The sequence below is a fragment of the Phascolarctos cinereus genome, unplaced genomic scaffold (assembly GCF_003287225.1).
Source record: "Phascolarctos cinereus isolate Bilbo 61053 unplaced genomic scaffold, phaCin_HiC Scaffold_4;HRSCAF=312, whole genome shotgun sequence".
Classification (NCBI taxonomy): domain Eukaryota; kingdom Metazoa; phylum Chordata; class Mammalia; order Diprotodontia; family Phascolarctidae; genus Phascolarctos; species Phascolarctos cinereus.
The window spans coordinates 285,347,089-285,364,973 of NW_027555847.1; the positions used below are offsets into that span (position 1 = coordinate 285,347,089).

The 17,885-nt window shown below is 36.5% G+C and overlaps 1 protein-coding gene across 4 annotated transcripts in view; it reads left to right on the forward strand.

Moving 5' to 3' along the window:
* Window positions 1-17,885, forward strand: part of LOC144456898 (uncharacterized) — a 28,486-nt gene that overhangs the window by 5,428 nt on the left and 5,173 nt on the right. For 3 of the 4 annotated variants that reach the window (XM_078153102.1, XM_078153100.1, XM_078153105.1), the window contains one exon: window positions 979-1,222. The exons of the other annotated variant lie outside the window; for it this stretch is intronic. Coding sequence is in view for 1 of the 3 variants with exons in the window: in XM_078153100.1 (XP_078009226.1) it covers window positions 979-1,076 (98 nt within the window). In the remaining 2 variants the exon portion in view is untranslated. Of the gene's footprint in view, window positions 1-978; window positions 1,223-17,885 lie in introns of those variants that run through there. 4 annotated transcript variants of the gene reach the window in all.

Here is a 17,885-nt window from a genome sequence, read left to right on the forward strand (position 1 = left end):
CAATAATCTGCTTGTATTCATACCTTAATGGTTAGCATGTGTTGACCCTGTCATACTCTCCCCAACTCAGTGATTCTTCCCTAACTAGATGGTACAGTGGATAGAAGAGCACTGGGCCTGGAGTCAGGAGGACCTATGGCACTACTTGTGTGAGGCTGGGCAAGTCACTTGACCTCTGTCTGCCTCAGTTTCCTCAGCTGTAAAATGGAGATAATAATAGCACAGAGTTGTTGTTATGATCAAATGAGATAATATTTGTAAAGTGGCTGGCACATAGTAGATGCTTAATAAATGCTTATTCTCATCCTGTCCCTGTTTTCCATTCCTAATTCGTCACTCTCATCATTCCTATCCCCTCAACTTTGTTATTGTTGTTTTGTTGTTCAGTTGTGTCTGACTTTTTGTGACCTATGGACCCTTCTATCCTCCTCTGGCTCTCAAAGTCTGTCCAAGTTAATGTTCATTGTTTCCATGATACTAACTATCCATCTCATCCTCTGCCATTCCCTTTTCCTTTTGCCTTCAGTCTTTCCCAACATCAGAGTCTCTTTCCAGTGAGTCCTATCTTCTCATTATGTGGCCAAAGAACTTAAGCTTCAGCTTCAGTATTTGACCTTCCAATGAGTAGCCTGAATTAATGTCTACATATTGACTGATTTGACCTCCTTGCTGTCCAAGGGGCTATCAAAGTCTTCTCCAGCACCGGATGTCAATTCTGTGGTGCTCAGCTTTCCTTATAGTCCAGCTGTCACAGCCATACATTGATACTAGAAAAACCATAGTTCTTACTATACAGAACTTTGTTGGCAAGGTGAAAAGTCTCTGGTTTTAAGTATATTGTCCAGATTTGCAATACCTTTCTTTACCTCCAAGGAGCAAGTGTCTTTTAATTTCATGACTGTAGTCTCCATTTGCAGTGATCTTTAAGCCCAAGAATATAAAATCTGACACTCCTTTCATTTCTTCTCTCTTTGCCAGGAAGTGATGGGATCAGTTGCCAAGATTTTAGTTTTTGTGATGTTAAGCTTCAGAACAGCTTTTATATTATCCTCTTTCACCATCAAGAAGTTTCTTAATTTCTCTTTACTTTCTGCCATCAGAGTGGTATCATCTACATATGTGAGATTTCTTCTAGCAACCATAATTCCAGCTTTTGATTCATCCAGCCTGGAATTCTGTACAATGTACTCTGCATATAAATTAAATAAATAAGGTGACAATATACAGCTTTGTCATACTCCTTTTTCCAATCTCAAACCAATCACTTGTTCCAATCTGTTGCTTCTTGGCCCACATACAGGTTCCTCAGGAGAGAAGTAAGATGATCAGGTACTCCCATCTCTTTGAGGACTTGCCACATTTTGTTGTGATCCACAAACTCAAAGACTTTGTAGTCAATGAAGCAGAAATGATTTTCTGGAAGTCCCTTGCTTTCTCCATAATCCAGCAAATATTGGCAATTCCTCTGCCTCTTTGAAAACCAGCCTGCTCTTCTGGCAATTTTCAGTTCACATATTGCTGAAGCCTAGCTTGCAGTATGTTGAGTATAACCTTGTAGGCATGTGAACTGAGTGCAGTTGTTCAGTAATTTAAAAGTTCCTTGGCATTGTCCTTCTTTAGGATTGGGACATAAACTCACCTCTTCCTATCGAGTGTGTTTTCCAAATTTGCTGGCATATCGAGTGCAGCACTTTAACAGCATCATCTTTTAGGATTTTAAATAGCTCAGCTGGAATTTTACCGCCTCCACTAGTTTTATTGTTAATAATGCTTCCTGAGGCCTACTTGACTTCATTCTCTAGGATACATGGCTCTAGATCAGTAACCACACCACTGTAGGTATCAAGCTCTTTCTTGTATAATTTTGTGTATTCTTGCCATCTCTTCTTAATCTCTTCCCTAACTCCCAGATATCCCACTCTAGGTAATCTCCTTCCACTGTATTCTCTTCATTGCTTTCTCAATAGTTAACAACTTGTTTTTATCTTAAAATCTTTTCATTTACCATCATCTCCCTCTTCTAGCTCTCACTGAAACCTTGCTCCCTCTTGATGATACAATATCCCTGGCCACCCTTTCCAGTTACTAGTTCCACTTTATATTTCCCTGACTCACTGTTGATGGTGGGGAATTTGGAATGATCCTTGCTCCCTATTGTCACTTCCCAATTCTGTGGTTACCTACTGTAACTGCCTCATTCTTCTCGAAGTACATTCAATTCAAATTAATTAACCAGAGATTTTAGTAGCTTTTATGTACTGACCACCAGGATACTCTTCCTTTTCTCAATGAGTTTAGTGCCTGACTCTCAGTTTTTCTCTCTTCCAAAACTAGTGCCTTCATCCTAGGGGGACCTCAACATATATATATTGATATTCCCTAACTTCTCAGTTTTTTGATCTACTGATTTTCCAAGACCTGCTCCACCTCAGGTACACACAGAGATGTTCACATTATTGATCTTACCATCATGCACAAATGTTCCATTTCCATGGTCATGTTCATCAGCTCTGAAATTCCTTTATCTGATTACAGTCTTTTACCATTCTAACTTTCCCTGTAGAGTCTTATCACCTGTAACTCTGTTCCTTATCTTCATTATGACCGTGAATCCCTATACTTCTTGGTCTTTTTCCAAGGCATAACCCCTGCACTGGTTATACTGGCCTCCCTTTCCAACCTTGACATGTTGGCAAACCAGATCTACTCAATACTAGCCTTTAGACTTGCCCCCTTGTCCTATTGCTGATCATGACTTGTCATGTCCCAGCTTTAGATTCTTCTCACCATCTGCTGCTTTCACTCTTATTTGTGTACAACTGAGCAGAGGTGAATAAAATCACAAAACTGCAAAATGGATCCACTACACATTTATGTTGCATAATATCAACTTGACCCTCACTGAAATAAACCAGTCCTTTTACACTTCCCAAATGGATTTGCTATCCTACTCATCTCAGTGATTATTTCAAACCTATTCATCTCTCCTTGAGCTTCCAATGGAACCCCTCCTCCAAATCTTCTAAACTGAAGACCTTGTTTCATACTTCATTGAAAAAATTGAGGCCATTTGTCAAGAGCTCCTTCTTCCTTTCTCATCTCACCAATATCTTCTCCCACTATCCCCTTCTTATTCTTGTCTCACATTAAGATGTAGCCCTTATCCTTGCCAAGGCAAACCCTTCTAACATAGACACCTGATCCCATTATGTCCCTTCTTTTCCAGCATATTGCCCCCTGTATCATACCTACCTTTTCTGACTGCTTTCCTGCTGCCTACAAACATGCCATATTTTACTTATCCTTAAAAAACAACAACAACAACAAAACACTCTACTTAATCCAATTACCTTTAACCATAGTCCTATATCTAGTCTCTCTTTCATGTCTAAATTTCTTGAGAATGCCATTAACAACCAATTAGTGCCTCTATGCCTTTTCCTCTCACCTTGTTCTAAACCCTTGATAACTGGCTTCTGAACTTATTATTTAGCTGAAATGGCTCTCTCCAAAGTCACCATTGGTATCTTAATTGCTAAATCTGATGCCTTTTCTCAATCCTCATCTCTGTAGTCTTTAATACTGTTAATCATATTGTTCTAGATGCTCTCTCTTCTCTAGGTTTTTGACAATTCTGTCTAGTTTTCTTCCCATCTGACTACACCCTTTCAATCTTCTTTTCTGCATATTCATCCTAGTATTATGTAGTAACTATGGATGACCTCCAAAGTTCTGTCCTGGAACTTCTCCTTTCCCTCTATGCTCTCTTGCTTGGTGATCTCATCAGTTCCAATGGATTCAATTTTCTCTAACTAGGTGGTGCAGTGGATAGAGCACTGGGTTTGGAATTAGGAAACTTCGTCTTTCTGAGTTCAAATCCAGCCTCAGATACTTATTAGCTGTGTGACTCTGGGCAAGTCACTTAACCCTGTTTGTTTCAGTTCCTCAATGAGCTAGAGAAGAAAATGGAAAACTACTCTAGTATCTTTGTTAAGAAAACCCCAGATGAGGTCATGAAGAGTCAGACATGGCTGAATTACAACAAACATCATTTTTAGATCACCTTATCAATCCCTTATCTCAACTGCAACCTGAAGATGAGCCAACAAAATTTCTCCATTTAAAAAAAATGCACCAGACTGAATTCTGATCTAGAAGCAATTTTTTAAGTCACCATAATTAACTATTTTTCCATCCCAAGGTGGCTTAAGGACATACAAAGGTCTGCAGACACTGGGGACAAAATCTGGTTAGAAGCCCAGAGATTAAAAGAGAGCCAAGACTAGTCACAAGGGCTGAAAGTACTGAGACAGGAAGAGATCCCAGGGAATTCCTGAACAAGCTCAGAGTTTAAGAACAGGTGCCATTTGGCAACTCTATCACCCACTATCCAGCTCTGAGTTGGACTGGGGGGACAGTCTGCACATAAAGATGGTGGAGAAGAGTGGTGACTAGAGGATGCTAGCTATTTACTGATCAAGGAACAAGTTTAGAAGCAAACAGTAGCTAAATAGCTCTGATCCCAGCAGAGCAGAAACTCAGTTGTAGGCTTCAACTCAGATTGAAAGCCTAGGACAGGAGTCCTAGACAAAAGGGAGCCTTCAGTTAAGTTTCTCCAACCCTGAAGAACCTCCCAGTGCATTAATAATGTCTGAGTCTAACAACAGTCAAATGAAATTCCCAACCAGGAACAAACTGACATATTAAAACCTGGGTCAGGAACTGGCAGAGCTCAGAAGAGAACAGTGAGCAGACTTTTCCCTGAACAAGTCAATTTGACAGCATAGAAAGTTTGCAGGCCACCAGAATGAGCTGTGAAAATAGCAGAAGAATATAAAAGGACACAAGTTTAACCAAACATTCTCCTCAAAATTGTGTGAAACACAACACTAACATAAAATTCAAAGTAAAGAAGTAGATTGGAAGAGGGTGAAACCAAGATGGCAGAGTAAAGGTAGGGACTCATCTGAGATCTCCCAAATTCCCCTCCAAACAATTTTAAATTAACACCTGAAAATGAATTCTGGAGTGGTAAAACCAGCAAAAGGAAGAGGTGAAACAATTCTTCCTCTCATACCTCATTTGTATAAGAAAATTGCTCCTTTTTTTGTTACATTTTCCTACCCAATTTTGTCTTTTAGAATCACCTTCATCATACTCAGCTCAGCCCCAGTCTTTCTTTTAAATTGTCCAAGTACTGATGACAGTCTTAAAAATATGGATAACATTTTTACATGTAAGAAGTAAACAGTTTGACCTTATTGAGTCCCTTGTAAGTGGTCTTTGATGTTTACCTTATATTTCTTCTGATCTTATATGTGACATGTCCCATTAAGTTATGGTCTTTTTGTGACAAATACCTAAAAGTCATTCAATTCATTGAATTTCCATTTCTTTTCCCATTAAAGATTATATTTAACTTTGCTGGATAAGTTATTTTTGGCAGCAAGCCCAGCTCTTTTGCTCTTTGAAATATAATGTTCTAAGACCTATAGTTTTTAGTGTAGTGGCTACTAGGTTTTTTGTAATTCTGATTGTGGCTCTGTAGTGTTTGAATTTTTTTCTTGTAGCTCATAATATTTTCTCCTTAACCTGGGAGTTTTGAAACTTGGCTATGATATTCCTGTAGGATTTCATCCTGGGATCTCTTTCACGTGGTGGCAGGTGGATTTTTTTCTATTTCTATTTTACCCTCTTATTCTAGAACTTCAGGACAATTTTCTTTAATTATTTCTTGTAATATTGCATCAAGATTCTTTTTTTGATCAAAACTTTCAGGTAGTCTAATAATTCTCATATTGTCATTTCTCAATCTGTTCTCCAGAACAATTGTTTTTCTAACAAGATGTTTCACATTCTCTTCTATTTTTTCATTCTTTTGATTTTTCTTTATTATTTCTTGGTATCTTATAATATCATTTGCTTCCCCTTGCCCAGTTCTAGTTTTCCAGTTGTTTTCTTCCTTAAGATTCTGGATCTCTTTTTCCAATTGGTTGACTTTCTTTTCATAGTTTTCTTGAGTTCTTGGATTACTCTTATTTTTCCCCTATTTTTCCTTGGCCTCTCTTTTTTGATTTTTAAGTCCTTTTTAAACTCTTCCAAGAACTCTTTTGGGGCTTGTGACCATTTGATGTTACTCTTGGGGGTATGAGTGGCTTTTTTTTTAGCTCCACTATCTTCCTCTGAACTATTTCCCTCTAAATATGAACTCACATCTTTTCTATCCCCATAGTAGCTATCTGTGGTTGGGTTCTTTTTCCTAAGCTTACTCATTTTTATTTTTATTTTGTTTTGGTTTTTTAGCAGCTTATTATAATCAGATCTAGTCCTTGGGTGTGGGGAATGGTGACTTAGGCCTCAGGTCCTTCTTACTGTTATTTTCTGAGCTCTGTCTGGGGCTCAACCTCGGCACTCTTCTCTACCCTCAAGCTGTGGCTAGGGCCCCCAGCCAAGTTGTACTGGGCTTTTGCTCCCTGCAGACCCACCAGTAGCTGCAACCTTCAGTTCTCCCTCTGGCCTTGAACTAAAACCAGGAACTCAGCTCCCCTGCAAGTGCCCGCAGTCAACAGTGTTCTTGCCCCAAGGTGACCACATTCACTGGATGTGTGCTAGCTCCTCCCAGTCAGCCCCAAACCAGGACTGCTAATCAGCGCAGATAGGCCTGGTATCCCTCATCCCTTCACCGCAGAGGATCCTTCGATCTTCCCCTGCTCAGATGTTTGACTCTGCACTGCCTATGAGGTAAAAATTCCTGTGGCAGAGACTGCCCATAGGACTTGTTGTTTCAGCTGAGACAGCCTGGAGGTATTTGCACTTCACTTGGGTCAAACCTCTGACCTTGGGGTCTTTCCTCAGGTATTTTTCAGTTATCTCAGGAGGACCACTGCTCTACCCCAACTCTTGTTTACTTTTTCCATCTGAGGCACAGTCCTGTCTTGTTTGTGAAGGAAATCTGGAGAGTGTGGAATTTTTTGACCTACTCTACCATCTTTCCCAGTTATACTTCAATAAATCTAATAATCTAAGTGAAATGGATGAATATTTATAAAAGTATAAATTGCCCACATTAACAAAAGAGGAAATAGAATATTTAAATAACCCTATCTTAGAAAAAGAAATTGAATAGACCATAAATGAGCTCCCTAATGACAAATCTCCAGGAACAGATAGATATACAAGTGAATTCTACCAAACATTTAAAGAACAGTTAACTCAAATACTATACATAAATACTATTTGGGAAAAAAACAGCCAAAGAAGGAGTCCTACCAAATTCTTTTTGTGACACAAGTATGATTTTAATACATAAACAAGAAAGAGGAAAAAAAAACAAAGAAAACTACAGACCAATTTCCTGATGGACATTAATGCAAAATTTAAAAAAAAATACTAGCAAGGAGATTACAGCAATATATCACAAAAATCATACACTATGACCAGGTGGGATTTATACCAGGAATGTAGTGCCGATTTAACATTAGGAAAAACTGCCATCGTAGTCTACCATATCAAAAACAAAACCAATAGAAATCATATTGTTACCTCAATAAATGCAGAAAAAGCTTTTGACAAAATAAAACACATTCCTGTTAAAAACACTAGAAAGCATAGCAATAAAAGGAATAAGATGATAAGTAGTATCTATCTAAAATCATCAACAAGAATTATCTGTAATGGGGATAAGCTAGAAATTTTCCCAATAAGATCAGGGGTGAAGAAGGGTATCTGTTATCATAACTGTTATTCAATATTGTACTAGAAATGCTACCCAAACAATAAGAAAAGAAAAAGAAATTGAAGGAATTAGAATTGGTGATGAGGAAACAAAACTATCATTCTTTGCAGATGATGACATAGTTAGAGAACCCTAGAGAATCAACTAAAAAACTAGCTGGAATAATTAACAACTTCAGAAAAGCTGCAGGTTATAAAATAAACCTACATAAATTATTATCATTGTTATAAATATTACCAGCAAAGTCCAGTAGCAAGAGATAGAAAGAGAAATTCCATTTAAAATAACTGTAGACAATATAAAATACTTGGGCATCTACCTGCCAAAACAAACCCCAGAACTATATGAACACAATTATAAAACACTTTACACACAAATAAAGTCAGATCTAAACAACTGAAGAAACATTAATTGCTCAAGGGTAGGCCAAGGCTAATTCTATAAAAATGACAATTTTACCCAAATTAATTTCCATAGTCAGCACCATACCAATTAAACTACCAAAAATATGTTTTGTAGAGCTAGAAAAAATAATAACAAAATTTATCTGGAATAACAAATGGTTAAGAATATCAAGGAAATTAGTGAAGAAAAAGTGTGAAGAAAGGTAGCCTAGCAATTTAAGATTTCACACTATATTACAAAGTAGTAATTTGCAAAATAATCTGGTACTGGCTAAGAAATAGAGTGGACTAGATTAGATACACAATACACAGTAATGAATGACCATTGTAGCACAGTGCTTGATAAACCCCCAAACACAAGCTTTTGGGACAAGAACTCAGTATTTGACAAAAGTTGCTGAGAAAACTGGAAAGCAGTTTGGCTGAAACTATGTATTGACCAACATCTCATACTGTATATCAAGATAATATCAAAATAAGTACATGATTTAGACAAAAAGGATGATGCCATACTCAAATTAGGGGATCCTGGAATAGTTAACTGTCAGATTTATAATTAAGGGGGGAAAAATAATCAAATAAGAGATAAAGAGCATTATAAGATACAAAATGGATAATTTTGATTATATCAAATTAAAAAAGTATTTTTCACAAACAAAACCAATGCAGCCAAAATGAAAAGGAACACACAAAACTGGGTGGGGGTGGGAAATTTACAGCAAGCTTCTCTGATAAAGTCCTTATTTCTCAAATAGATAGAGAACTAAGTCAAATTATAAGAATACAAGTCATTCCCCAATTGATAAATGGTCAAAGGATATGAACAGGCAGTTTTCAGAAGAAATCAAAGTTTTCTATAATCATATGAAAAAATGCTCTAAATCATTATTGATTAGAGAAATGCAAATTAAAACAGCTCTGAGGTACCACCTCATATCCATCAGATTTACTAACATAATATAAAATAATAAATGTTGGAGGGATATGGGAAAATTGGGAAACTAATACATTGTTGGTGGAGTTGTGAATTGGTCCAACCATTCTGGAGAGCAATTTGGAACTATACCCAAAGGGAAATCAAACTGTGCATACCCTTTGATCTAGCAATACCTCTACTAGACCAATATCCCAAAGAGATGGGAAAAAAGGGGGGGGGGAAGGACCTACTTGTACAAAAATATTTATAGCAGTTCTTTTCATGGTGGCAAAATACTGGAAATTGAGGGTATGCCCATCAGTTGGGAAATGGCTGAACAAGTGGTGGCATATGATTGTGATAGAATACTATTGTGCCATAAGAAATGATGTTCAGGATGCTTTCAGAAAAACCTGGGAAGACTAACAAGTGAAGTGTGCAGAACCAGGAGAACATTGTACACAGTAACAGCAATATTATATGATGATCAACTGTGAATGACTTAACTATTTTCAGCAAGACAATTCCAAAGGATTTGTGATTAAAACTGCTACCCATCTACAGAGAAAAAGTTAAGGAGTCTGAATACAGATTGAATACAGATTTTTACTTTCCTCATTATTCTTGGGCTTTTATCTTTTTGGACTGCATTTTCCTTTGCAACATGGCTAATATGGAAATGTTTTGCATAACTGCACATATATAATCTATATTAAATCACCATCTCAATGGGGGGGGAAGAACAAAGTGTGGGAGTGACAAAAGAATTTTAAATGTAGTCTAAGGGGCAGCTAGGTGGCACAGTGGATAGAGCTCTGGCTTTGAAGTCAAGAGGACCTGAGTTCAGATCTGGCCTCAGACTTACTAGATGTGTGACCCTGGGAAAGTCACTTAACCCAAATTGCCTCACCAAAAAGCAAAACAAAAACAATGTAGTCCAGACTGGACTGGTCTCTGAACTGTGGATGGCCAAAGCTAAACAAAGCAGGCCAGAGGCAGGTGAGTCAGGAATCAAATAGCAGTTTAATTTCAGAGTGAGGAAAACAGGTTTGCCCCTGAGAAAGAGAGCTGGTAGCTTGTAGCAGGAGTAGGGTTTTAAGTATGAAAACCACAAAAAGGCAGGACCCAACACAGTTACTCTCAAATCTTGAGTAAACAGTTCCCACAGCAGGCCCATGTATACAGGAATTTTGGGGACAATACAGGCATTCTTAGATCCTGTGGGAACAGTTCTCAAGTTATTAGAATCATTGAGTCTTGCGATTTTCTTAAGTTGTAAGGGTCATAGAGCCTTGTGATCATTCAGTGGGGTATAGAACCAAAGTTAGCGTGGCAGGAACAGAAGTGCAACACCTGGTTTGGTTCACTTAGCAGTTACAAGCACAGAGATTGGTAGAATGTCAGTAGATGTGATTAATCACTTTCTGCTGCAGCACTTTGACTGTAGCTCCAGCTCTTAGGCCAGGATCTCCTTGGAAATAGGGAAATCATAAGTACCAATTCTGGGGTTTTGCTATGTCTAAGATCATCCAGAGGATGAGTGCAAAGGATTATTGTTATGCTAAGCTCAGGCTACAGCCTGCTTGCTGGGCCTTAGCTTTGGAAAACAGGGTGTCTCCTAATACCTTGACAGGAGAGAATATGAAACTCAACATTTAAAAAAAAAAGAATGTTAAAAATTTTTTACATGCAATTGAGAAAAAATATAATAAAAATTAAATGTAAAAAAAAGAAAAAAATAATTATTTTTGTATAGAAAAACCTTAAACTGAAATCAGTAGTACAGGATGAATAGGAAATGACATTTTGAAATGAATGTACTATATTCCTAAACCTATGGCAAACTTTGCTCAGAAATTGCAGCAGACATTTTCAGTGTAATCCAGAAACACTCGAAGTTAAACTCACTAGTAAATAGTGAGAGGTCAACAGGATATATAATTTATAGCAGTCATAAATATCAAATGTAGTTATTTTCTATGAAACAGAGTTGAAAATGTAGCCCTGAATTTACCCAGGAAATATTCAAATTTGAACTAGTATTACAAAGTGTGTTTTGAACTTACATTATAAAAGATAATGGAATAGGGGCAGCTAGGTGGCACAGTGGATAGAGCACCAGCCCTGGAGTCAGGAGGACCTGAGTTCAAATCTGGATTCAGACACTTACTAGCTATGTGACTCTGGGCAAGTCACTTAACCCTAACTACCTTAAAAAAAATAGAAAAATAATAAAAATAATAATAAAAAAAATAATGGAATAGACTAAAACAGTAAGACCTAGGACTCAGTCATATACAATAGCCTAATGTTCAATAAACCAAAGAATACATATGTAGAAAATCTCGTGGGAGAAGGACTTCCTTTTCTTTTCCTTTTTTTTTTGTTTTTGTTTTTGGTTGGGCAATGGGGATGAAGGGTCACACAGCTAGTAAGTGTTATGTGTCTGAGGTTGGATTTAAACTCAGGACCTCCTGAATTCAGAACAGGTGCTCTATCCACTGCGCCAGCTGGCTGCCCTCAGGAAGGACTTCCTAATAAAAAAGAACCTCCAAGAAAACTGGAAAATGGTTTTGCAAAAAGGTTAAGAATAATATCTTATGCCACATAATATATAAAATAAATTCCAAATGGATATGAAACCTAGAAGACAACAGAAGGAGGTATTTTACACAACTATAGCTAGGAGGAAATAACAAAACAAGGAAGAGAAATATTCCTAAGAGGTCACACAATTTTGAGTATGTAAAATTAAAACACTCTTACATGATCAAAATTCTGCTAGAATAAAAAAAATGTCAGTCAAAAATTTAAATGAATCTTTAATTTTACTGACTTGGATAATTCTTCGAAGGTATAGATTATAACCTACCCATTCCTGTCCATTCTGTGTGACTCTATGTCTTCCTAATTCACCATGGGTCTGAATAGGAAATCAATTAGTTTGATCACTTTGATTTATTTTTACTTTGGTTACAGGATTAAACTCCTTTCTTTAGGAAAAGCTAGCCCTAACAGCTAAGCCAGACTAACATAGATAGTCTCTTTAAGTCTAGGTTACCTATAGACTTAGTGAATAGACACATTGATAAGACTTTATCATTTAGTAGCATATAATTTAGAGTAAGACATAATAAAATAATCATAGGATTATAAAACTGTTTTTAAAGGGTAAGTTTCCTTTTCTAGTAGAAAGGGGGTTCACCAGAAGTTCCCCTTTCTGGCAGCTGGAGAAAGGTTGGCTAGAGGTTAAGTTCCTCTTTCCAGTCTTAGCGGATAAGCTCCCTTTTTTTCTTAAGGTGGAATCTAAGTTGAGTAATGGAATCTTCTAAGCGTGGTAGCTGGAAAATAAGAGGTGGCTGCTAATTACAAACCACAAAGTTTGTCTTTCCTAGGGAGCTTTTCTGATTGCAAAAGGCACCACTTGTAAGGAAGGACTTCTTGGGCAGGATTAAGAAAGGCTGGGAGAAGCTAACTAGTCAAGTAAACTGCCTTGTCCAATTGAATTCTGTTCAAAACAAGTTTCTATATATTTTTATTCCTCTTTTCTGTTATAAAAATCAACTCTGTAATCACTCCTTGCTTCTGACATCTGAGGAGTCAGATGACTTTATTTGATATGCAAATGCTAGCTTTGCCAACTAAATCATAGATGCTCAGTAACTTTGTCCTCAGTTTCCTTTTATTTCAGATAATTGCTTTTAACAGGTCCATTAAATATTCTAGAGACACATGTGGATTTCTCTGGACATAACGAGATGCTGGTGGAGCACTCAGGTTGTCCCCCAGGTGGTCTCTTTCCCTTACTACATGATTAACCCTCTTTTATGACATCCTTTACTTCTATTCTTTGAGGTTTTTATTTATTCTGTGTAACAGCCTGCTCATGTCTACTAACTTTGTACTTAAAAGATGGGCCTTTGTTTATGGGCTTATTGTCCATTGGCTGACAATTTGGTGATGAATTCTTGAGCCACAGCAATTCATTAAATAAAATGTAGTTTGAGAAAGTAAATCTTCAATTTAAACTTACTGTAGACATTATAAAATATTTAGGAGTCTACCTCCTGAAACAAACCCAGGAACTCTATGAACACAATTACAAAACACTTTTCACACAAATAAAGTCAGATCTAAATAATTGGAAAAACATCAGTTGCTCATGGGTAGGCCGAGCTAATATATAATAAAAATGACACTCCTACCTAAGCTAATTTATTTATTCAGTGCCATACCAATCAAACTACCAAAAAATTATTTTATAGAGTTAGAAAAAATAGTAACAAGATTCATTTGGAAGAACAAAAGGTCCAGAATCTCAAGGGAACTAATGAAAAGGAATGCAGGGGAAGGTGACCTCTCAATTCCAGATCTTAAATTGTATTATAAAGCAGCAATCATCAAAACTGCTTGGTACTGGCTAAGAAATAGAGTTGTGGATCAGTGAAATAGGTTAAGACACAGTAGTCAATGACTATAGTAATCTTTTATTTGATAAGCCCAAAGACCTCAGCTTCTGGGATAAGAACCCACTCTTTGAAAAAAACTGCTGGGAAAACTGGAAAAGAGTATGGCAGAAACTAGGCATAGACCAAAATCTCACACCGTATACCAAAATAAAGTCAAAATGGGTTCATGACTTAGATATAAAGGCTGATACTATAAGCAAACTGGAGACAAGGAATAGTTTACCTATCAGATCTATGGAGAACAGAAGAATTCATGACCAAAAGAGAGATAGAGAACATTAAAAAGCAAAATGGATAATTTTGATTACATTAAATTGAAAATTTTTGCACAAACAAGGCCAAAGCAACTAAGAGTAGAAGGAAGGCAGAAAATTGGGAAAGAATTTTTGCAATCAGTGTCTCTGGTAAGGGCCTCATTTCTAAAATATATAGAGAATTAAGTCAAATCTGTAAGAATACAAGTCATTCCCAATTGATAAATGGTCAAAGGATATGAACAGACAGTTCTCAGATGAAGAAATTAAAGCCATGTATAGTCATATGAAAAAATACTCTAAATTACTATTGATTAGAGAAATGCAAATCAAAACAACTCTGAGGTACCACATCACACCTATCAGATTGGCCAACATGACAAAACAGGAAAATGATAAATGTTGGAGAAGATGTGGGAAAATTGGAACACTAATGCAATGTTGGTGGAGTTGTGAAATGATCCAACCATTTTGGAGAGCAATTTGAAACTATGCCCAAAGGGCTATCAAAATGTGCGTCCCCCTTGACCCAGCAATAGCAGTTCTAGGGCTATATCCCAAAGAAATCATACAAATGGGAAAAGGACCCACATGTACAAAAATATTTATAGCAGCTCTTTTTGTGGTGGCAAAGAATTGGAAATTGAGAGGATGCCCACCAATTGGGGAATGGCTGAGCAAGTTGTGGTATATGAATGTAATGGAATACTATTGTGCTATAAGAAATGATGAACAGGCTGATTTCAGAAAAACCTGGAAAGACTTGTATGGTCTGATGCTGAGTGAAGCGAGCAGAACCAAGAGAACATTGTACACGATAACAGCCACGTTGTACAATGACTAATATTGATAAACTTAACCCTTCCCAGCAATACAAGGATCTAAGATATCTTCAAAGGCCTCATGATGGAAAATGCTATCCACATCCAAAGAAAGAACTATGGAAGTTGAATTGCTATTTTTTACCCTCTTCTATTGAGTTTTGTTTCTTCTTTCTGGTGGTTCTTCCTAATGGTTCTAATTTTTACTTACAACATTACTAATGTGAAAATATGTTAAATAGGAATGTATATGTATAGCCTATATCAGATTGTGCGCCATCTTAGGGAGGGTCGTGGGGAGGAAGGGGGAGAAAAACTTTAAATTCAAAATCATATGGACGTGATTGTTGATGAATCAAAATAAATTAATAAAAAAAGAAAAGAAATCTTCACATTAATATCTCTGATTCAAGATACCTAGGGATTTGATACAAATAAATAAGGCCAAGAACTATTCCTGAATGAAGTTTTCAAAAGAATTGCAAACTCTCAACCATGTAAAAAGTTGCTTCAGACCACTAACAATAAGTACAAATTAAAACAAAGCTTAGATTCACTTGATACTGAGTGAGCTGCAAAGATAATAAAAGATAGAAACAGTCAATGCTGGAATAGCTATAGGAAGATGTACAATTTTGGTGGAAATATAGATTAGATCAATCATTGCAGAAGACAATTTGGAATCATGTGAGAAAAGTCACTAATCAGTTCATATCCCACTGTTTCAAGAAAGTCAAAGACAAAGGGGGAAAAGCGTCCCATATTCATCAGTTTCTTTTGGTCAGCTGTTCATGTTTTTTTGTTACAAAGGTTATGGTTTTTTCCTTTTTTTTTTCTAGTAGTGGGAGAGGAGAAAATATAAGTACTTAGCCATTTAAAAAAATACAATTACATAAAATTTAAATTTTAAATATAATCATGTGGGAATTTTTTGTTTGCCTTGTCACGAATTTTACACATTAGTTCAAAGTTGTTCTCATACTATTCTTTTTTAACTTCTTGGTTGAATTTCAATAATATTGATATAAACCAACTGTTTTTTAATTCTAAGTATTAGATACTTCGCATCTATCTAACTAATAGTCATATGGTAACTTTGAAGTGAATTAGTATTTTGTTAGTTATAACTATAAAAAGAAATAGTAGGGAATGAGTTTGATTATAAGTCAAAGATTCTTTTTTATTCTTCCTAATCCATGTCTCTTCTACTGAGGACTAATCAGGGTTCAAAAATGACAAAAATGGAAAATGACAAATATTGGAGGGTTTATGGGAAAACAAGTGCATTAGTGCATTGTTGGTGGAATTGTGAATTATTCTAGCAATTCAGGAAAGTAATTGGGAACTATGCCTCTAAAGTCATTAAACTGTGTATCCTTTGACCCAGCAACACTAGGCCTATACTCCCAAAAAAGAGGAAAAAGGACCCACAAATACCAAAATATTTAGTGTCTCTTTGTGGCGGTAAAGAATTAGAAACTAAGGGAGTGCTTATCAATTAGGAATTGGGCAAACAAATTATTTTGTATAAATATGATGAAATACTTTTGTGCCACAAAGAAAGCTGAAAAGGGACATGTTCAGTGAAACCTGCAAAGAACAATGCTAAAAGATGCTATCCAACCCCTCACAAATGGACTCAGGATGTAGAATTTTTTAACTTAGACAACCACAAATTTATTTTACTTGACCATGCATATTTGTTACAAGGGTTTAAAAACTTTTTTTTTGCAATACAGCTTTGGCAAAAGAAAAAATATTTTTGTTAATTGAATAAAATTTAATTTTTAAAATAAATTAATTAGATTTGATTATATACTTCAAAACAAGAATATTTAGAAAACAATTCATTCTTCAAATATTCATTAGTCCTAAGAAGCTTTTTGGGGGAATCATAATTTCAAAGTGTAATTTGTCAGATTCCTCACAAAGCAAAATAATTTTTACAACACCTGGTATATACTGTAGATTTTAAGAGAACAGATTTCCAGGAGTTCAGAGAAAGGATAAGTAGCATGCCACAGTTGAAAATCTGAGAAGGAAAGTTCTGTAGGTATGGGAAGCACTTAAAAATGAAATTATGAAGATGCAAAGAACCAATTATGATAAGGAAAAAAAGTTCAAGTTGTCTAAATGATAGAGGATGAAGCATAGGCAACTTAGTAAACAACTTAGAATTTTTAAAGATATATTTTTTAAGATATAGATGATAGTAGGTAGGTATCAATCAACAACATGGCCCTGTAAGAAGGTCAGAAGTGAAAAAGGGAAGGATTAGCTGAGGCTGGTGATAAGATGTAAGGAAAGCAAAACACACTTAGGAAAGTGGTAGGAAGCTATTGAGTGGAAAAGAAGATGATCAAAGAACGGATAGGATTAAAGACCTGGATATATGGGATAAAGACAATAGACAATGAACACTAAGTAAATAAACATTTCTTGTTTTTTAGGCAATTGGAGTTAAGTGACTAGCCCTGGGTAAGCGTCAAGTGTTTGGTCTCAGGCTGAATTTGAACTCAGGTCCTTCTGACTTCAGGGCGGGTGCTCTATCCTAAATAAACATTTCTGGGTGCCCACTATGTGCCAGGCACTGTGCTAAATGCTGGGGAAACAAAGAAAGGCAAAAGGCAATCTCTGATATCAAGGTTCACAATCTTATATGGGAGACAACACACAAATAACTGTACTAATGAGATATATACAGGAAGATAACCAATATAGGGAAGGTACGAGATTAAAGAGGATCATAAAAGTCTTGTAGAATGTAGGATTTTAGTTGGGACTTGAAGGAAGAGAAGAGGAAGAGATAAGGAGGGAGAAAATTCAAGGTATTTGGAGACAGCCAATGAAAATGGTCAGATTTGGGAAATGGAGTGTCTTGAGTGAGAAATGGCAAGGAGGTTGGTGTCTTTGCATTGTCAAGCTATTAGGAGACACCCTATTTTCCAGAGCTAAGGCCTTGCAAGCAAGCTGTGCCCTGAGCTTGGCATAACAATAACCTTTTGCACTCACCGTCTAGATGATCTCACCCTCTGGCAAAATCACAAAATTATTGTATTGCTTTGAACAGCACTAGGTGTTCACTGAACTTGGATGAGTTCTGGTCATGAAGCCGTGTTATGAATCAAACTTGTCACATTACTGCTGTTATCCCTCATTGTCAGAACTACAGCTCACTGTCCCACCATTGGTGTAAGTGTTGAGGTCTCCCCACACTGCTTCAGATTCTCTCACTAGAGAAAGGACCCTGGCACTTATGTCCTTGCTTGCAAGCCAATTCCCTCAC